General features: G+C 37.6%; 1 protein-coding gene across 4 annotated transcripts in view; it reads left to right on the top strand.

Moving 5' to 3' along the window:
• LOC127455228 (transcription initiation protein SPT3 homolog) overlaps positions 1-23,166 on the top strand; it is a 160,565-nt gene that overhangs the window by 76,123 nt on the left and 61,276 nt on the right. For all 4 annotated transcript variants that reach the window (XM_051722934.1, XM_051722933.1, XM_051722935.1 and 1 more), the window contains exon 3: positions 10,940-11,024. In XM_051722934.1, the coding sequence (XP_051578894.1) occupies positions 10,940-11,024 (85 nt within the window). The remainder of the gene's footprint in view (positions 1-10,939; positions 11,025-23,166) is intronic.

Genomic DNA, 23,166 nt, shown 5'->3' on the forward strand with positions numbered 1-23,166 from the left:
GAAGGGAACTTTTCATTTCATAACGTTCCATTTGTGTGCGTTTAACATGTGCTCAAACATTGTGAATATGTCTGAAATGTGCTCCCAAGATCGTACATGAAACGGCTGTTTTTGGTTGGATGAAGTCAAATAAGCGCTCGCTAATATGTGTTGAAGGTTTCAATATCGCTTGCCAATGCATTGAACAAAATAACAAACTGTGCGTTCACTTACGACCGGAGCTACCACAACTGTTTATTTTACCAGACAGTCTCTGCCAGTAACATACAGATTTTTAAACAGACATTCAGAGCTTTGTGTTTGCGTTTGACAGGGCAGAAACAGTGCGGAGTGTGTGTCCATAGAATGATGTGTGTACGCTCATAAAGGAGCAGTCACTGAGCGTTCCAGTCAATTCATAACAAGAGATAGCAATCCACATCATTCTGAAGATGCGGCCATAATACAGTCCATTTTTGCTCCTTTCCAAAACCTAGTGAGATGCTTTGCTGTCTATTGCCTACATTGACTGCTGCTTTCTAAGGCAGCATCCTAACTGAAATGGAACCTAATGGACCGATTTAGAACGTTCTACATTGGCAGCAACTCAAGTGAAGCACATGGTAGACTCGAATGATGATTTATATGTTTTGTCAGTTGCATGTTGCTATAAGCTAACAGTGTTATGGGGTCAGAAGAAACTGTATATTTTAAAAACAGAAAAAGTTACACACTTCAGCTTTAAAGGGCACCTTTAAACTTAATACAGATAAAGTGTGTTTAGCTGGTTATAAAGCCTGTACTTTCTCATCACACTAATTTAGAGCTCAGAATAAGAATCTGTGCGTTTGAATTCCCTCATATCAAACTTCATGTCTGTTTTGGTGTCTGGAGAATTGCTCCCCACTGTCTGAAAATAGCACAGGTCCAGCAAACCCCACCCTACCTCACTATAAACGCCTCTGAGCTGGAAAACTCCACAGCAGCTTCAGTTAGATACACACACACACACACATGCTTTAAATACATTTCAAAGTGGAAAAATCCTTGAGAAAGTGTTAAGGACCAGTCTGAGGAGTACTAAAGCATTTCTAAGGACGAAATTAGATACACAGGAAATATTCACATTTTCCGGTTTATACTGTAGCTAAACACACTGGCTTTTTTTTTTTTTTTTTTTAATTGGTGTCTTTCAAGTGACCCACAATATTTAGATATTTTTCATGCACTGTGATCTCATGCGAAAGCAACTCATTGTCACAGTCTTTGATACAAATTGCAGACTATAATTCGTTGGTTTAAAAGCATTTGATGATTTTTTAAATTATTTATTTAGTCAAAATCTAGACAATTCTAGGCTAATCTTCACAAAACTTATATATATATATATATATATATATATATATATATATATATATATATATATACAGGTGAGCCAAAACATGAAGACTCACAGGTGAATCGAATAATGTTGATCATCTCCTAACAAGGCCCCATGTCAAGATCTGGGTAGATTAGATGGTAAGCGAACAGTCAGTTCTCGTAGTCAACGTGTTGAATACAGGAGAAATGGGCAGGAGTAAAGACCTGAGTGACTTTGACAAGGGCCAAATTGTTATGGCCAGATGACTGAGTCAGAGCATTTCTGAAATGGCAAGGCTTGTGGGATGCTCCCGGTCAGCAGTAGTGAGTACCGTAAGTGGTCCGAGGAGGGAAAAACCACAGACCGGCGACAGGGTGTTGGGCGCCCAAGGCTCATACGCGAGGGTAACAAAGGCTATCCCATCTGGTCCGAACCGACAGAAGGTCTACTGTGGCACAAGTCACAGAAAATTTTAAAGATGGTTACAGGAGGAATGTGTCACAACACACAGTGCGTCGCACCCTGCTGCGTATGGAGCTGCGTAGCCGCAGACCGTTTAGAGTGCCCATGATGACCCTTGTCCACTGCCGAAAGCACCTAAAATGGGCACACGAGCATCTGAACTGGACCTTGGAGCAGTGGAAGAAGGTTGCCTGGTCCGATGAGTCACGTTTCCTTTTATATCACGTGGACGGCTGTGGACGTGTGTGCCGTTTACCTGGGGAAGTGATGGCACCAGGATATACTGTAGGAGGACGACAAGCCGGTGGAGGTAGTGTGATTCTCTGGGCAATATTCTGCTGGGTAACCCTGGGTCCGGCCATTCATGAGGACGTCAATTTGACACGTGACACCTACCTAAACATAGTTGCAGCCAGGTACACTCTTTCATGGCAATGGTTTTCCCTGATGGCAGTGGCCTCTTTCAGCAGGATAATGTGCCCTGTCACACTGCACACATTTTTCGGGAATGGTTTGAGGAACATGATGAAGAGTTCATAGTGTTGCCTTGGCCTCACTGATATATACTGTGTATATATATATATATATATATATATATATATATATATATATATATATATATATATATATATATAGAACTGGATTGCTCATATCACTGAAGCCACTGCGCTGCCATATTGCTATGCCCAAACATTCCAATGTCCCTTATTGACTTAATAGGAAATCATATAATTTCAGCAAGTAAACATTAGTTATTCAGTCACTGATTTTATATCTGAAATCTGCATGATCATCGAAGTGTTTGTTCAGAGTTACTTGTTTTATGTTTTTATCAAAAAGTGCCTCGTTCTCGCGGTCACTTGAATAAGAGCGCACGCTCTCTCTCCCTCTATCACACATGCAGCAAAGACACACAAAGCAAAGTTGGTTAAAATTAAACTGATACGCTAGATTTAAATGGCAAACGAACACATATTTATGACATGCATGACTACAGAGAGCACTTCAATATGAAAACAAGCAAATCCCGGGCATTTAAGGTAATTTAGATATACCGGTCTGACTTTTTTAAAGTCCCTTTCAGGGGTAAGGACATATTGTCACCCTAAACAAGCAGATATTACAGCTTTTCCTACTTACATTACAACTTGTGGATAGTTTTGCCACTTCCATTGGTGATCATTGTGCTGCACTGATAGACTGAACACTGGGGCAGGTGAATACCCTGACATCGCGATCCGCAAATATCTTCTTCCTCGTAATGAATATTATCCATAACAAGCTAATTAAACATTAAACATGACTGTCACTAGTGGGCGAAATACAACTGTCGTATCGGCAGGTCGGAGACGGTAAAATGGGGATGTTTTATCCTGTCAGTCATTGACGCTCTATGAGAGGTTGGGCATACTAAGATGGCCGCTCAAACACATCTGGTGCCTTCAGTTCCTTCCGGCAGTTTATCATTGCGTCAGCGATCCAGTTCTATATATATATATATATATATATATATATATATATATATATATATATATATATATATATATAATCTATCAGTGCTTCACCTCCAAATTCCCCAGATCTCAATCCGATTGAGCATCTGTGGGATGTGCTGGACCAACAAGTCCGATGTATATATGGCTAGGTGTGCATTAAACGATTTTAAATGCACAACGTGGAGGCGAAGAACCACCCAACGTGAAACGGAGGATTGTGTGTTATGAAACAATCTTCATCCAGAGCTTCAGTCAGCGATGTGTGATCACGGGGCGCCCTCTAGCGGTTGTAGGCGCTCATGTTGAATATGGCAGACATTTTTGATGAATATTAACAATATAAATCGTCTTGCCGGACAGCGGAAGACGCATTTGATGGTTCCCGATTACCTTCTCCACCTCTGCGCAAAACAGCTGTCAAGCCATACTTTCCTAACAGATGCTTTGGGTGAGTAATACGGGGCTGATGAACATTGTTGTCTTTTCCGTGTTTCCTGTAGCTTTACAGTTAATTTAAAGATGACACTGCATGACGTGATGATGTTGTTTTGTGATGTGATGGTAAATCCCAGCTCTGACACTATATTCATGTCCGGAATTCGTTTGAACAGAGGCATAAAACTCTCGCAATGTGTCATTATGGGGACAGCAGAGAAGGCGCATTAATATAGAACGGCGATTAAAACTGACTGGAACTAATTGTACATTCAACGGTTTGAACTGCACGCATTCCTGCCAATCAGAATCAAATATTAGAACAGACCATGGTGTGTTATATATATATATACTGTATATATACTGTATATATTTCATATATATTTATTACATTTTAATTTATTACATTAAAATGTATTTTTTTTTCCACACACATGGTAGTATTTGCTGTATTGCCTTTAATGTATGCTGATTTCAATGGGGGAAAAAAATCATTGTAATATAGTGAATGACTTGAATGACATTGTCAACAAAAACCTGTATTATAATAATAAATCACTGTCCTAAAATAGGTTTAATTAACATGATACAAAATATATCACCCTTATACTTAGTGAGTAAAGTTTTACGTTTGTCGAGATTTGACTTTGTTTAGCTCGGATCCACTGCCTGATCACCTTAGAAGTTTATTATTTTATGTTGTCTTGAAGTTGTTTCCAGGATACAAGGATATTTTCTCACAGTGTTGTGATGTCAGAGTCCAGGTGAGAGGACCAGACTGCGTGACCATGTTTAAGGACGGTGTGTTACAGTCTAGAAACTTCCTTCCTCCCCCCTTTAAAACCTGTGCCAAATGCAATTCTCCACTCAGCTACTTATCCTGCAAGAGTGTCCGGAATATAAACAATATTTGCTGTACTGTAGTTTATCTTGGGCTTAGAACTGCCTCATAGACTCTATTCTGTGTTTTAATTTGGATAACAGTAGTTGCTGATGGAACAGGGATAAAGCAAACACTTTTTATCTACCTAAGCAAGATGTTGGATTCACATGCTCGGCATGAAACTAAAATATTATCCTTAAAACCCTGCCCACATTAACGACTCATTGAAATCAGTGTGCTGCCCAAGGGCCAAGTTAATGTTGAGAATATGGAAGAAAGCAAGCACAAATTGTTTTATTAAAACACGTCGTACTTTGGTTACAGCCCTAATTAGATTTCACCGGCGGTCTGCTGAATGAATTTACAATCATAATTCCATCTCGGTTAACCCTGTAACAATAACTGTGGGGATTTTGTGATGTTTAAAATTTAGAGTCATTACATGTTAACCGAATGCCACCATGAAGCGAGTATAACCGAGTAGTTCCGTTTAATTAACCCATACTGGATTAAATTTTGCTGTAAAACATCGATGTGGTACACCAACAGGAGCCCAGCTTTCCATGAAAATAGAAAGTCAAATAGGTTTGGAACAACATGAGGGTGAATGATGACAGAATTTGGGTGAGCTATACCTTTAAATGAGAATCTCAGGATAAAAGGATATTCTGTTGACATACTATATCAAGTCAGTTACACAGTGTAACTGTTTGCCCGCAGAAAAACAGTGTTTTGGCCCCGGGCCCCTGTGGACAAAATGTTTACTGTAAAAATCTCTGATCTTTTTGCTCTGTATTTAAACATTTGATTGTTTGGAATCGGGACTGTCAAATCAAGTTGTTTACATCATTCACATCGGTCTCACTGTTTCTAAGCAAATACGGGCAGCTGGTGAGGTGGAAAAAAAACACAGGAGGCCGCCATCGCACCACGGAGGCGTAAACATCGGCGAGGTGCACTCGCAACCCAAAATCACTATTCAAGCATTCATCTCTCCCCAATATTTAGATTAAGTTTAATGGGTGATCAGTATGGTTTTTCAATGGCCAATTCTAGTTGAGTTCTACAATTTGTTCAAGGCCGTATGGATACCGTTATCAAAATCAGCCAATATACCATGTTTTAAATTATTAGAATTAGGGCTGTCAATCAATAAAATTTTTAAATCGAATTAATTACATGGTATGCCGATTAATTAATCAAATTAATCGCAATTAATCGCATGAATAAATATTTGCTTAGAAAGCCCTTCAAATAACAATAATTCAATATATAATGATTTCATAATTATAAATAGTTGTATTTAAATAATTATAAATAAAATATATATAATAAAAATAATAATACAGATAATTAAAATGCATTACATTATTGTGGAACATGAGTAAAGCATTAAAAAAGATGTTAATTCTTTACAATAAGGTTCCTTTTGTTAACATTAATACGAACAAAGAAAATACTTTTACAGCATTTATTAATCTTGGTTAATGTCAGCATATACTAATACATTTTGAAAATCAAAAGTTGTGTTTGTTAACATTAATACATTATGAGCTAAAATGAACTAACAATAACAAAGACGAATAAATGCTGTAAACAGTATATTGTTAATTGTTTAGTTATGATACCTAATGCATTAACTAATATTAATGAATGGAACCTTACTGTAAAGTGTAACAAAAAGACAATACAGAAAGTGGCTTTAGAATGCAATATATGTATTATTTCCATATCATTGAACACAAGTCTTTCATTGGCCTGCAGTTCACAGCAATCCATTTTGCAATTGAATTTGTCAATCACTCTGAGATTTATTATGAGGGCTTGTTTAAGGACGTGTCAATGTACACCTGCATAAGACGGAAGCTTTTGGAGCATTTCGGTTGCGTCGCGTCATAAACATTCCGTTTTTAGGTCGCTGTTTCAAGTTAAACAAAGTTTGAAATGTAGAAAAACACATCTTGATATCCCTGCCTTCGGATTTACGCTCCATCAACCTGTGTTTGAACGCAAGAACGTGTCCTCATCTTGTGCTGTCTGCTGTCAGTGAGTGTGGTTTGTTCTCTGTATAAGCTGCGTGTTGCCTATACAGCTGAAGTTTCACTTACTGCCCCCTGGAGAAAACAAGTGGTACTACAAGCTTGAATGTCTCAGATGGAAGGAATATTCCTTATTACTGCCCGGGGACATGGTTAATTGCGTACATTTTTTTTAACGTGTTATTTTTTTATATAATAAATCGCACTGAATTAACGTGTTAAATCGACAGCCCTAATTAGAATCAGTCTGATTATGTTGATATTGGAATCTGAGAATATCAGAGGGGAATTTTTTCTATGTCATATATTGAAGAAAACTGTGCTCATCAAGGCAGTTCACAGGGGGCTTTTTAAAGAACCTAACTGTTTTTCAAATTATAGTGTTATTTTACCTCATTTAAGTTGAAGCATGTAAAATTCAATAATTTTTATTTAAAGGTGCACTACGGAAGATTTTTTGGTTTAAAATTAACAAATTGCCATTATTGATTGAGTACATAAACAACCAGTGTTCAAAACAGTGTTCTTACCTTACCCCGATTCACTACGGGAAGCCTGTAAAATGATTTGTATTTTGAGCTTTAGGGTCGTATTTGGCGTGAAATCGTTGGCTTATGTCGTTCATCCTTGCGTCATTATGTCATGTCCATAAACACAGGAAAGAAGAACCGGCTGTCTCATGTTCTGACTGTAGAAACTATGTTCAGTTCAGTCAGTTACACTTACACAGTCGCTGCAGTCTAGATGGTTGTTTATCTGTTATCCGTTTGGCGAAGTTGTTTACCTGCTATAATGCATGGATATGTTTTCTGGTAGGGTTGTTGAAGCTAATATTGCTTGTCATACTTGTATGAATCGAACATTACTCGTGTGTTAAGTAATCGCGATTTATTTACGTTGTCGGGGGAAGTTACTGTGACATGTTTACTAATATTACTGAAATTTTATTCTAACTGTTATATTGCATATCTAAGCATATTATTTTCATGTTTAATAAAGTATATTTATCCCCATTATTATTGAATCCTTTGTTTACGGTGTTATTGTGTGCATTGCATAGATATACTATTGTAGTATTACGGTTCACTTGCATTATCAACTGAGGCAGTACAATATAATAAAAAAATAATAAAGCCTTACATTGAAATCGTATAAGCCATATCACTGGTTTCACCTCTTAAATTTATATTAAAATATTCTGGTAGTTATTGAGGCCACTGCTCTCTATGCAAACGCGCTTTGAGTGTAGTGTCAGAAAAGCACTATAAGTGTAAAATTAATTCATTCCAAATATGTGAACAGGAGAGTTTTTTATCTTCATCAAAGCAAATAAAATTTCAGTTTTAAATGTTTAATTGTATAACATAATATCAACATGAAAATAGCACGTTATGACTCCGGCTCTGAATATCTCCCGTCATGATCACACACAGGCAAAGCTCAAATCATGAGACACATTCGCCAGAAGAGCAGTGCTGAAACACGACTCACGTAAAGTGTTCTTCCGCAAATTGCTTGCAATTTTAAGTTTCAACCACAGATGTCGCTAGAGAGCACAAAGTAACAGAAGCAAAAGCACAGTAGAAAACAATAAAACAGAATAGATTTATAATATCTGCCATTATATCAGTTATCTGCCATAACATAAAAAATAGTAGTGCTGTCAGCCTATAATTTGTTTTATTCGCGATTAATCGCATAATTTTTTCGTAGTTAATCTTGATTAATCGCAGATTTTAAAAGTGCAGAAATTTGACTCTAAATATACTTCTTTTCCTGTCAAAATGTATTTATTTCCTACTTAGGATAAAAAACAAAACAATATGTAACAATATAATGCTTTATTAACATTTTCCAAACAAAGCTTTCCACAGTATAAAGATAGAGATGCACTAAAATAGCACCAATTCAAGTAACATTAAACCTTTCTCAAAGTCTTAGTGGGAGTTTGACTAATTAAAAGAACTAGTCCTCACATAGGTTGCATATTCATTGCATTGGCATTGAATCTCTTAAACTCAAATCCTCCATGATATTAATCAGCCGGCAGACTGTGGCTATCCGCTTTGTTACAGCAATCGTTAAGCCGCGTTTTTTTAAAATCTGCATGGTAGTTAGGACTTGGCGTGCTTCTGTGGTAATTAAAATTCACCTTACCCCATCACTTTATCATTGACACAAATCACTGCTGTTGTGTGTGCTTGTGATGTGTGCGTCAGTGAAATGACTCCTAGCGGACACATCACAAAGGTTTATGCTGTATTAATGGTAAATGTGTTAATCCTGATTAAGAAAAATTTACACGTTAAACTTTTGTAATTAATCGCATGCATCAACGCGTTAATTTTGACCGCTCTAAAAAATTGTTATCTGTTTTCGGACAATTTTTCAAACCTGTATGACTTTAGGTCTTCCAAGCAGCACTAAAAGGAATGTTAGGCACAGTGATCGCCTCAGTCACCATTCGATTTCATTGCATCTTTTTTTACTCCATACAATGAAAGTGAATGGTGACTGAGTCTAACATTCTGTCTTGTGTACGACCAAAGAAATAAAGTCATACTGTCCGGGTTTGGAACAACACAAAGGTGAGTAAATGATGCCAGTGTTTTTTATTTTTATGGAACTATCCCTTAAAATTTTATTTAGTATATATTGGCATTAAACTGAACAGAATGAAAGTGATTTACTATTTTTGAGTCTCTGTGTTGTGTCGTTGGTTTTCTGGTCTGGGCCGAAATGCATTGGGACTAAACAAACGGAATAAATTATACAACTGGAGTAAATTACAGATTTTCCTCTGGGAGGCATTTGGATGAAAATGCATTTAGGTGAAAAAAGTATTAAAGTTACAGGAACGCAATAAAAGTTAATTGAGACTGTTACGGTTGAGATATCCAATAATAAGCAGACGCATGGAGCCAGAGTTTTATCGGTAGCTGATTCTATAAGTTCCTTTATGTTTCTTTGAACCGTATAAAGTAAATAATAAATTTAATTTGGTGCTTGTTATAATATTTTACATCTTTCCATGCAGCTGGAGTTTAATTTACTTTAATACTTTAAGGGTGGTAAGTATAAATCAACAAACTAGTCTGACAGTTAAAGTAATCAACAGGCCACTTACAATACAGTATATGTAAGTTTTATTAATGTAATTTCTTTAAAGGGATAGTTCACCCACAAATGAAACATTTGTCATCATTTAATCACCCTCATGTAATTCCAAACCCCTATGCCTTTTTTCTTCCAATTTGGAATTGCATAAGTGCGAGTGAATGATGACAGAATTTTCATTTCTGATTGAACTTTCCCTTGAAGCATAACTCGGCTGTGGTTTTTTATCGTGAAATGACATAATTTATCGAAATAAATTGGGTTATTTTTTATGAAATTAAATAAAAGTAAATCATTTGTCATGGTGCTGTGTGAAATGCAGTTTCAAGCCAAACGTGTTGGTTGATGATGCCTCTTCCATCTTAACTGTTGTTCTTCTTATGGTAGTTCTCATCTCCTCCTCTCTTAAAGGCGAGAGTTTGTGGCCGTTCGGTGGTTTGTGCTACTATTGGATGAAACCACAGTGTCGATATTAAGCACACTGCAATGTGGGAAGCTTTGGCAGCTACAGTGTGGGAAAGAACTGTGAATTAAGGCCTAAATAATTTATAAACAGCTCTGTTGCATTGGTTACTCAAGCCGTCTGACAATGCATGTGTTAATTGCCATTTTATGAACATTTACTCACTATGAATGTGGTTAAAATAGTGATTCCACTCTTTATTATTTGTCTAAATTAAAATTAAGATTTTGGAATTCACTTTTAGAGACCCACTTTATATTAGGTGGCCTTAACTACTATGCACTTAACCATTTGATACAGTGTACTTATTATGTGCATGCATGCTATTGCATTGTAATTACATTTAAAGTACTTGCATTTAATTACATTTGTAGTAACACTGTTAACTTTACCCCTAACTCTAACTCAACCCGTACCCCAAAACCTAACTCTAACCTCTAACCCTGCTCTTACTCCTAAACCTACCCGTACCTCAACCTTAGTAGCAGCAAATGTGGGTATTTTGCAGAACAACATGTAGTTGCACAGTAAATACAGTCTTGTATGTATAAATGTTAGTACATAGCAGTTAAGGCCCCCTAATATAAAGTGACTTTTAGTGAGTGTTTTGCAAGCACTGCTAGCGCTAAAACATAGTGTGCATAGAATCATAGGTGAAGATTTTCTATAAATACCACTTTTCTTAAAATTGTGTATTTGCAGGTTTGCCCTTGGCGACTCTCGAAGACCCTTGCATGAGACCGCCGCCCTGGTGGAAGACATTGTGCACACCCAGCTCATCAATCTCGTAAGTTAAACAGCATTCGAAGAAAGCTTAAAGGCATTTGCAACACAATTAAAGTCAACCTGAAATGGCAATCACAAATTGTTTTACTTCCTGCTACTATAAAGGCACACTGCAACACTGCTATTGAATCAGCAGCACAAAACATGCAGAGCAACCAGTTTAGTCCGATTCCCGAATGAATGGCTCTTATGAGCCAGTTCTTTTGGATCCACAGTGAGAAACATACAGCGTGACTAGTGTAGGCTGATTCCCGAATGAATGACTCTTATAAGCCGATTCTTTTGAATCCACAGCTCAAAAACTGCAGCGTGACTAGTGTTGTCCAATATCCGAACAAATGATTCTTATGAGTTGATTTGCAAAATATGCAGCACGACCAGTGTAGTCCGTTTCCCAAACAATTGACTCTTATGAGCCGATTCTATTGAATCCACAGCGCAAAATGTGCAGCACGACCAGTGTAGTCTGATTCCAGAATTAATGATTCTTATAAGACGATTCTTTTGAATCCACAGCTCAAAAACTGCAGCGTGACTAGTGTTGTCCAATATCTGAACAAATGATTCTTATGAGCCGATTCTTTTGAATCCACAGCACAAAATGTGCAGCACGACCAGTGTAGTCCGTTTCCCAAAGGATTGACTCTTATGAGCCGGTTCTTTTTTATATCCACAGTGCAAAATGTGGAGCACGACCAGTGTAGTCCGTTTCCCAAACGATTGACTCTTATGAGCCGATTCTTTTGAATCCACAGCGCAAAATGTGCAGCACGGCCAGTGTAGTCCAATTCCCGAACGAATGATTCTTATGAGACGATTCTTTTGAATCCACAACTCAAAAACTGCAGCGTGACTAGTGTTGTCCAATATCTGAACAAATGATTCTTATGAGCCGATTCTTTTGAATCCACAGTGCAAAATGTGCAGCACGCCCAGTGTAGTCCATTTCCCAAACAATTGACTCTTATGAGCCGATTCTTTTGAATCCACAGCACAAAATGTGCAGCACGACCAGTGTAGTCCGATTCCAGAATTAATGATTCTTATAAGACGATTCTTTTGAATCCACAGCTCAAAAACTGCAGCGTGACTAGTGTTGTCCAATATCTGAACAAATGATTCTTATGAGCCGATTCTTTTGAATCCACAGCGCAAAATGTGCAGCACGACCAGTGTAGTCCATTTCCCAAACAATTGACTCTTATGAGTCGATTCTTTTGAATCCACAGCACAAAATGTGCAGCACGACCAGTGTAGTCCGTTTCCCAAAAGATTGATTCTTATGAGCCGATTCTTTTGAATCCACAGCGCAAAATGTGCAGCACAACCAGTGTAGTCCGATTCCCGAACGAATGATTCTTATAAGACGATTCTTTTGAATCCACAGTGCAAAATGTGCAGCACGACCAGTGTAGTCCGTTTCCCAAAAGATTGACTCTTATGAGCCGATTCTTTTGAATCCACAGCGCAAAATGTGCAGCACGACCAGTGTATTGACAAAACAGTTGACAAAATATGAATCTCTTTATTTGGTAACAGGCTGCTGAGCAATAAGAATTGCTTTTCTTATTTCCAAATATTATTTTTAGTATGGTAAGCAGTTGGAATTGAAATTGTCAAATTCCTTACGATTTCCTTTCCTACTTATTAATATATATATATATATATATATATATATATATATATATATATATATATATATATATATATAATGAATCATAAAGCACCCAGTTGTACTATAAAGTTACCTACTTAATGACTATCTAGCAGGTCATTTAGGGTCTAGTTTGCGCTGATTATAGTTTAAGGTAACGAACATGACACCCTGGTGCATGTGTATCACTCCTGACATTTGCATTGGAAAACGGTTTTACTGAAATCTGTAATTAAGTATAAATAGCATCATCAGAGGTTGCCTGTTTTCCTCACCAGTGAGAACACCAGTGACTTCGAATGCTTCCTTGTCTTTTCCAGTCTTCTGAAAAGGATCATGTTCAGGCCGACCGCTGCAATGTGATATTAGAATTGTGCCGAGTTAAGTAAATAACTGTGCTTACAAAGCCAATTGCTTTCACTGCTTAGATAAACACTGTTTCTCTCCGGCTTACACCTTGTCATGCCGTTACCACAAGCAAATCAAAACAATGACTGTAGCAGAGCAGAATTCCCCTGAACACAACCCAACAAATATCGCCGGGAATCAGCCTGCATTTTACTGGCATGCTGACTCGCGATATAATTGGTTACGCTCGAAGGGCGCCTCTAGTTTGGAAACTCTGTCTGAGAATTATCTCTTAGGGGTCATGTGGCAAGCTCTGACACATTGCGGTGGATTTAACCTTTCTCCCCGTAACTCCATGGTGCGCTCCCTCGCAAAAAGCAGTAAAGTCACTCTTAGTGTTCATTGTTTTAACCTTTACCCTGTCGTGTCGGAGAGCTCTTAAATCAGGCAAGCCGTTGGTCTGTGCACTTCTCAGTGTAACCCACCTGACAGACTCTACAAAGCGAGAAAAAAAAGCACCATGAAATTGATCCAAATGAGTCATGCGCTTTAATCCAAGTCTTCTGAAGTTTTGTGTTGCGCTGCATCAAGCTTTTTCAGCGCTGGTGTTACAAATTGACATTCTTATGAAGTTCAGGTTGCAAAGAGGACTTAATGTGACTGTTACACATGAGTCCAGATAAACGGTAAGCCAATGTCGTTCCCCCCTTTTGCTCTGGTGTGCAGACAATAATTACACAAGTTAAATGCTAAATCATTTAAAGCATCCCGAAGAGGTTTATAAACCATAGCGTTCGGTGCCTCATGGAAAGTAAACCTTCCCAGGCAGAATTACGCATTTTGCATTGATTAAGAATAGGCCTACTTTGTTGCAGGCAGTGATACTGATTATTTATGTTCAACTTTAATGTGATTTTATCATTTGAAGATCTATGTATTGTGCTGTTTAGGCTCATAGCTCACTGTGCACTTTATTCCATGCGTTTGGCGCATCCATGTCAATAAACGTTCTTTATTCCCGAGTCCCGACTTGCGACAAATAACACAATAACCGTTCGTGAACTCTCGCGGTTAACCAAATATTACAAAAGATTACCGTGCACATATTTAGGGTATTAAGGCATCTTTCGCGTTATCATTAAACATTAAATGCATGCAGGACTTAAACATTTTTACTTAAAAAAGTCCTCTAAATTGTTGCACAAATTCTGTCGCTTAAATTAATTAAACCATCAGCTTTGTACACAGCCAGGGTAAACTGCACCTTATCTTTGTGTTATATATCAGTGGTTTGGAAGTGTTTTGTAAATCAGATGCATTTCTCTGTAGTCCATCAAATAAACACGCAGCACCTGTGAGACACAGATTCCTCGAACGCGCACTCGAGTGTCTGTGCTCGCGCTGCTGTAGTCCAGCACGCATTCGGCCGAACAAGTGGTATTTCACAAAAGGCTGGCATTTACGTGGATTTATAATAGATATCTCAAAATAAATGATTGATTTAGAGCTTGGGGCCCTTTGGGTTTCGAGGCCCCTGGGCAACGGCCCAATCGGCCCACTGGTTAATCCGTCACTGGGACTGATGCTGTCATGCTCCAAAATGACAAAAAAAAAAAAAAAAAGGTACAATGAAAGTGGTCCAAATGAGTCATGCATCTTTAATCCAAGTCTTATGAAGCTTTGTGGGGGAACAGACCAAATTTTAAGTCATTGTTTACTGAAAATTATGACATGTGCCCTGTTGCGATTCACAATTCATGAGCGAATCATTCTTGTCTTCTCAATAAATCAGTTTATCACAAAACTGGTTTGAATAATTTGTTTGCCAGTTGGATTGATCCAAGTCACTGGCTCAACTCCTTTGAAAATTTTCAGTGAATAAGGATGCTCACACTTTTCCATTTAATGAATATGAATGGGGACCGATGCAGTCAAAAAAAAGCACCATAAAAATAGTCCAAATGTGTCTTGTGCTTTAATCCAAGTTTTGTGAAGTTTTGTGTGGGAAACGATCAAAATGTAAGTCAATATTTACTGAAAATTATGACATCTGCCCTAGCTTTCCTTGTCTTGTTTTTGAGAGAAGTAGCAATTCCCAGTTTTTGAGTGAATCGTTCTTTTGTGTTGAATCTTCACAATGAATCATTTGACAGCAAAAGTGGTCTGAATGTTTGCAAATCGGATTGATCCAGTTGTCTAATTCAACTCACTGGACAATTTCCAGTGAATAAGGATGTTCACACTGCTCTTTTCCATATATTGAAAATGAATGGGGAATGACGCTGTCATGCTCCAAAATGACAAAAAAGCAAAAAATAGGTCCAAATGAGTCATGCGCTTTAATCCAAATCTTCTGAAGTTTTTTCTTGGGAACAGACCAAAATTGTATCCATTATGTACTAAAACAACTATGAAATTTGCCCTAGATTTTACTTGTCGCATTCTTGAGAGAAGAAGCGATTCCCAATACGTAAGTGAACCGTTCTTTTGAGTTGAATCTGCTCAATGAATTGGTTGACAACAAAACTGGTCTGAATGATTTATTTGTGAATTAGACTAATCCAGATCGCTAATTCAACTCACTGGAAAATTTTTTGTGAATATCAACTTTCAGATTTCAGGAGACTTAGTCATATGGACCACTTTTATGGTGCTTTTTGTCATTTTTGGAGCTTGACAGCACCAGTCCACATTCTCTTTCATTATAAGAAAAAGAGTGGCTAGGATAGGTAAAAAAATAAACACACCATTCGTGTTCTAAGGGGAGTCATACAGGTTAGGAGAGGAAATTATTTATTTATTTATTTATTTCATTTTTGGGAGAACTATTCCTTTAAACTTTGTGGAGCCCCTTCATGCACGCCATTTAATTTTAGAGATCAATGAAGTCTGTTTAAAGTTCTGGCGTTTTCCGCGGCACACACGTCCTCTCATCTGTTTCCCTGCATGGCTGAAGTTAACAGCTGCTTCACAGGCCGAAGAGGAAGCGTCCTTCCTGCAGCCCACCGCCGGATGTTCACATTTGTGTCTTGTTCATTTTATGTTCAGCCTGTATGTTTCTGACAGATTTATAGATGCACCAGCTTCCAATCAGATGGACAAAACGCAGTAACGTATAATAAATCACACTATTAAAAACTATCGTAGAGCCCACGTGCCGTCACATAAAAGCCAGGACAGCCTAAAATAATTTACAAACTGTTTCCATAGGATGTGTTGTATAGGTCAGAGGGTGGATATATCACGGTATTCTCTATGGCAGGCATGATAAAGCTGTAACATACATCCAGCACAGTGTGTTACGAAGTGTTATCTATGAATGTCATTTTCGCACTCATAAATAACACATTTTCCATGTAATGAACTCAAGAAAGGATTGTGTGATGTTTCATGTGGCAAGGCGTATAGCTGTGGGACAATTGAAATGGGAGACCCAGTTGAAGTCAAAAGTTTACATACACTTAGGTGAAGTCATTAAAACTCATTTTTTAACCACTTCACAGGTTTCATATTAGCAAACTATAGTTTTGGCAAGTTGTTTAGAACATCTACTTTGTGCATGACATGAGTAATTTTTCCAACAACTGTTTACATACAGATTTTTAATTGACTATATCACAATTCCAGTGGGTCAGAAGTTTACATTCACTAAGTTAACTGTGCCTTTAAGCAGCTTGGAAAATTCCAGAAAATTATGTCAAGCCTTTAGCCAATTAGCCAATTAGCTTCTGATAGGAGGTGTACCTGTGGATGTATTTTAAGGCCTACCATCAAAGTCAGTGCATGGGAAAATCAAAAGAAATCAGCCAAGACCTCAGAAAAAAAAAATTGTGGGCCTCCACAAGTCTGGTTTACCCTTAGGAGCAATTTCCAAATGCCTGAAGGTGCCACGTTCATCTGTACAAACAATTGTACGCAAGTATAAACACCATGGGACCACGCAGTCATCATACCGCTCAGGAAGGAGATGCATTCTGTCTCCTAGAAATGAACGGAGTTTGGTGCAAAAAGTGCAAATCAGTCCCAGAACAACAGCAAAGGACCCTGTGAAGATGCTGGAGGAAACAGGTAGACAAGTATCTATATCCACAGTAAAAAGAGTCCTATATCGACATAACCTGAAAGGCTGCTCAGCAAGGAAGAACCCACTGCGCCAAAACCGCCATAAAAAGCCAGACTACAGTTTGCAAGTGCACATGGGGACAAAGATCTTACTTTTTGGAGAAATGTCCTTTTGTCTGATGATACAAATTTGAACTTTTTGACCATAATGACCATCATTATGTTTGGAGGAAAAAGGGTGAGGCTTGCAAGCCGAAGAACACCATCCCAACCGTGAAGCATGGGGGTGGCAGCATCATGTTGTGGGGGTCCTTTGCTGCTGGAGGGACTGGTGCACTTCACAAAATAGATGGCATCATGAGGAAGGAAAATGATGTGGATATATTGAAGAAACATCTCAAGACATCAGCCAGGAAGTTAAAGGTCGCAAATGGGTCTTCCAAATGGACAATGACCCCAAGCGTACCTCCAAAGTTGTGGCAAAATGGCTTAAGGACAACAAAGTCAAGGTATTGGAGTGGCCATCACAAAGCCCTGACCTTAGTCTGATAGAAAATGTGTGGGCAGAACTGAAAAAGTGTGTGAGAGCAAGGAGGCCCATAAACCTGACTCAGTTACACCAGTTCTGTGTGGAGGAATGGGCCAAAATTCCAGCAACTTATTGTGAGAAGCTTGTGGAAGGATACCCAAAACATTTGACCCAAGTTAAACAATTTAAAGGCAATGCTACCAAATACTAGCAAAGTTTATGTAAACTTCTGACCCACTGGCAATGTGATGCAAGAAATAAAAGCTGAAATAAATAATTCTCTCTACTATTATTCTGACATTTCACATTCTTAAAATAAAGTAGTGATCCTAACTGACCTAAGACAGGGAATGCTTTCTACGATTAAATGTCAGGAATTGTGAAAAACTGAGTTTAAATGTATTTGGCTAAGATGTATGTAAACTTCTGACTTCAACTGTATACTTGCATGGCTATTTGTGTGCAGGACTGTTTTGCGTTATTATTTATTATATTAATATAATAAATTATTTACCACTATTGGGACATTTCCAATTTGAAATGTCCACTGTGTGGCACTAAAAGCAAATTAAATTTTAAGGTTAATGCTCTTTTGAGTTTTTAATCAACAAAACCTACCTCCCTACCCTTAACCTCAAACTTTAACCTAACCTATAGTGTCATAAAAAGCAAATGTGTGACGTAAAATGCAATTGCTAAAGCAACAACGTCATTTTGTGGTGCTTCTATGACACTTTCGGCTCATGTGTCGACTCACATGCTCTTCAGTACTCGTACACCGATCCTTTCCATCGCAAGTGCAATGCTCTGTCAGTTGAGCTGCCGCACGGTCAAAGATTGAGATGTTGACAGACACAACGCATAGCAGAATTTAGTTGTTTACAGCTGCCGAACAATATCGCAAATTGCCTCATAAATAAAGCATTCAGTTGATCACAGCAGTTACAGGTGTGCATATTTTGCCTGTTTGCAACTTTAAATGTGGTTTATAATCCAATTAAAAGTCCATTGTATAATTTTAGTTGTATTGAGTCTTTGTTTTTAACTGAAGTGTTACATAATGTGAAGCTGTTTTATGCACTGATGCCAGACTTATCTTACAGTTGTTTATAATCTTATCTCTTGGGTTGTGTCCTTCAAGTTCCAAACAAAAAGATTAAATATTTAATTGAGATAAAGTACCTGTCTTTTATAAAGTGTTTAATTCATTAGATTATCTAAAAATAGACATGTAAACCATTTTATGATTGAATTGTCAACAAAAATGACTTTATTGTGATGCATACTGTACCAGTACTGTGACATAAATAACTCCTACTATTATATAACATTTTGGTCATTCTGCCCACCCCTAGTCAAACAGATGAAGAACGTTTTAGATAAACCTGTGTGCATTACAACCTTTCACCACCTTGCAATTTCCTCAAGAAGTGGCAGGTATTCTGTATAAATCTGTTTTTCTTCATTTGGAATCTCTGTACAGTCATTTCATCGTATCATGATACTGTTTGCGCAAAATCTGTTTGGTATTACAGTGTAATACGGCACTATTACGTGTTTATTTTCGCAGCACTATAAATAACCCCCTCATCTCGGCAGTAAGCACTAAACAGGGCATGATGGTGATAACCCTTCATTAGTTTCTGCTTCCTCCCTCGTGGATTTATTATTTTTAGGAAAGGCCAGGTGTAGTGCCGGTCTGACTGTAATTGTGAGCGAGCTACTTAGCTGAAGACCACAGAGGTAATAAACCAAATTGCACAATAAATCCTTCCCAGATGGCCTGCAGTTTTCACACCGCACTGTCAGTGAAGACACAAAGCATAGTGTGTGTTTGTGTGGTGTGTTTGACAGAAGACATAGATGCATGTTTTGCACCTAGCGTGCCCTCTCAAGTGTCTGTCATTAAGTGCTCTACGATTTATGGTCTCTCACTTTGAAAACAGTCAGAATCTGGATTAGTTAATCGTGTATGAATAGTTGAGATTATCTGTCTATCTGTCTGTCTGTCTGATTATCTACCTGTCTGTCTGTTTGTCTCCTACCTGTCTGTCTGTGTCTCTGTCTGTCTGTCTACAGTATCTATCTGTTTGCTGGTCTGTCATGTCTGTCATGTCTGTCATGTCTGTCTGTCTGTCTGTCTGTCTGTTTGTCTGTCTAAAGTGTGTCTGTCTGTCTGTCTATCTACAGGATCAGTCTGTCTGTTTGTCTTTCTGTCTGTCTGTCTGTCTATCTACAGGATCGGTCTGTCTGTATGTCTGTCTTTCTACAGGATATGTCTGTCTGTCTGTTTGTCTTTCTATCTGCAGGATCTGTCTGTTTGTCTTTATGTCTGTCTGTCTATCTACAGGATCTGTCTGTCTGTCTGTTTGTCTTTATGTCTGTCTGTCTATCTACAGGATATGTCTGTCTGTCTGTCTGTCATATCTGTCTGTCTGTCTATCTGTCTACAGTATCTATCTATCTGTCTGTCTGTCTGTCATATATGTCTGTGTCTATCTGTCTACAGTATCTGTCTGTCTGTGACTATGTACTTGTCTGTCTGTCTGACATATCAGTCTATCTGTCTATCTACAAGATCTGTCTGTTTGTATCTCTACAGTGTCTGTCTGTCTATCTGTCTACAGTATCTATCTATCTGTCTGTCTGTCTGTCTGTCTGTCTGTCATTTATGTCTGTCTGTCTATCTGTCTACAGTATCTGTCTGTCTGTGACTATGTACTTGTCTGTCTGTCTGTCATATCAGTCTATCTGTCTATTTATCTACAAGATCTGTCTGTCTACAGTATCTATCTGTCTGTCTGCCCGACCGACCGACCGACCATCCGTCCGTCCGTCTGTCTGTCATATCTTTCTGTCTGTCTGTCTATCTACAGGATCTGTCTGTCTGTCTGTCTGTCTGTCTGTCATATCTGTCTGTGTGTCTATCTACAAGATCTGTATGTTTGTATCTCTACAGTGTCTGTCTGTCTGTCATATCTCTCTGTCTGTCTGTCTAACTGTCTACAGTATTTATCTATCTATCTGTCTGTCATATATGTCTGTCTGTCTATCTGTCTACACTATCTATCTGTCTGTCATATCTGTCTACAGCATCTATCTGTCTGTGACTATCTACCTGTCTGTCTGTTTGTCTCTCCTGTCTGTCTGTCTGTCATATCGGTCTATCTGTCTATTTATCTTTAGGATCTGTCTGTCTACAGTGTCTGTCTGTCTGTCTGTCTGTCATATCTGTCTACAGTATCTATCTGTCTGTCTGTCATATCTGTCTACAGTATTTATCTGTCTGTGACTATCTACCTGTCTGTCGGTTTGTCTCTCCTGTCTGTCTGTCTGTCTGTCATATCGGTCTGTCTGTCTATTTATCTACAGGATCTGTCTGTCTGCAGTATCAATCTGTCTGTCTGTCAGTTGTTCTGGGTCACTATCCCCCCTGATGTCACACGTGCATTTGATGATTTCATGAACTGGAAGGACAGCAGCTGGTCTGACTTCATACAGACAGATCTAGCCGTTAGATGGCAGAAGATAGTTTAGAACCTGTCGTTCTGTTCTCTATAGGACTTTACGTTTTTGTACAGTGACAAAATGTCAAGAATGATGCTTAAACTGACCATGAATCTCTCGTTTGGGTTTGTACTATAGAGCATCTCTCATTGGATCCTTACAGTGTCCTCTAGTGGCCTGACTGAATTCTATATAAGATGAGCTAGGTCAATCCTGTTATACAGCACCTTTTCAACTCTGTAACTTTTAGAAAATGAATATGCTTGTGTTGTAATGCAAGTATTTTTATGAGTGGGTGCAGCAGATGTTTAGAAATATGCTCTGGTCAAGCTCAGACACTTTAATTTGAACAATTAAACTTGATTTTTGCAAGAATTGCAAGAAACGATTGTGAGATAATGAACAAGATGAATAACAGAATGGAAATATAGAGCTAAAGTTGGCCATTTCCCAGTGAGAGATTAGTTTAAAGTTAGCTTGTAAGAGGGTGTCAACTTGAAGTTAATTAATTTTTTTTAAATGTTGATATAATCATACCAATTTAAGCCATTTCATCAGACAGTCTGGAATGTTTAAGAGTGAGGCAAACCAATTTAAACGATAAAACATTGCAGAATTCATCTCTGATTCTCAATGATGTGTGTGCTGTTGTTTTCCCACCAAAAATGATGTCCTATAGCAGGATGTCATAAAGGATCTGGCCTTTGCTAAATGTATTAAAGGAAAATACAAAAGACAATTTTGTGAGGTCTTTACACCTGTGTACTACTCATATATAGACAGTTGATGGAGTTTTATTAGTTTAAATTGTGTAATCTGCGTGGGAAATTGTTAATCCAGTGTCAGCCTTCCTCTAACTGGAATGACTGGATGGAGAACAGCTGAATATGGATGTGAAAAAGCCCTTTACATGTCCAGTGATACTCCACTTGTGAAAGCGAGTTCATTTGCCGGTTTCCTGTAACTCCAGGTGCAAAAGTTGGCAGGCTCTACTTTCGTAGGTCATTATTCCTCAGGAGTTTCTCTGATTCCAGTGTTTCTGTCAGTTTCGAGGGTCTTGTTTTTTGCAACGACAGCAAATTTGCTATACGACTCTTTCAGTACAGGCCACTGCTGTAAATTTGATTAGAGCATGAGAAAATTGCCACAGTCTATGTTTCTAATGAATATATTTATGAGTCCAACTTACAAATCAATTTTATTACCAGTAGCAGCTGGTAAAGTTCAGGGAGGTTTTTAGTCTCTCAGAGGAGGGAAATACTGTACACCTGATGTCCCTTAAGGTATTTTTGGAGGTAACACCTCATTTACATAGTTTCCAAGGTGTCAAAAAGCACAACATATCTTGGTGACTCACAAAAAGCTTGTCCAGGTCACATTTCATCTCGAAATCGAACAAAAATGAAGTAAGAAAGGATATTTTGCGTAAAGAAAATTAAGCCTGCTTATGTGATCAATAAGAGATTATGCTCCCACCTAATGATTTTTTATTAATTTACTGTAAATCAGCATAAATTAAAGGCAGTACAACAAATACCATCATAATGTATAAATATCTATTGTAAATCATATCTCATCTGTAGATATCTCATTTTCATATTACTGTTATAAGAATGTATATATTTTGCAGTAATTTAGGAGGCCACACCATCTCAAACCTTTCCAAGGTGTTAAAGCATGTTTTTGTAGATGAAACTTAAAAAAAAAAAAAAGTAGAAAATAAATTAAAAAAAAGTAACATTTCACCCAAAAATCAAACGAAATAAAATATTAAGGTATATTTTGCAAAAATAAAATAAAGCCTTTTATAGCACCTTAAAACTTCATTATTATTATTATTATTATTATTATTATTATATTTAATCACCATAATACTTAATTTTAATAATTTATCTTTAAACTATATTTTACATATATATATATATATATATATATATATATTATTTTATTTTTTTTACATTATATTTATAAGAAATTCAACATTTTGCTAAATCTTAATGGTTAGAAAAATAGGCTTTAATATAATATAAAATAATAACACAA

Source organism: Myxocyprinus asiaticus, chromosome 17, assembly GCF_019703515.2.
Source record: "Myxocyprinus asiaticus isolate MX2 ecotype Aquarium Trade chromosome 17, UBuf_Myxa_2, whole genome shotgun sequence".
Classification (NCBI taxonomy): Eukaryota; Metazoa; Chordata; class Actinopteri; order Cypriniformes; family Catostomidae; genus Myxocyprinus; species Myxocyprinus asiaticus.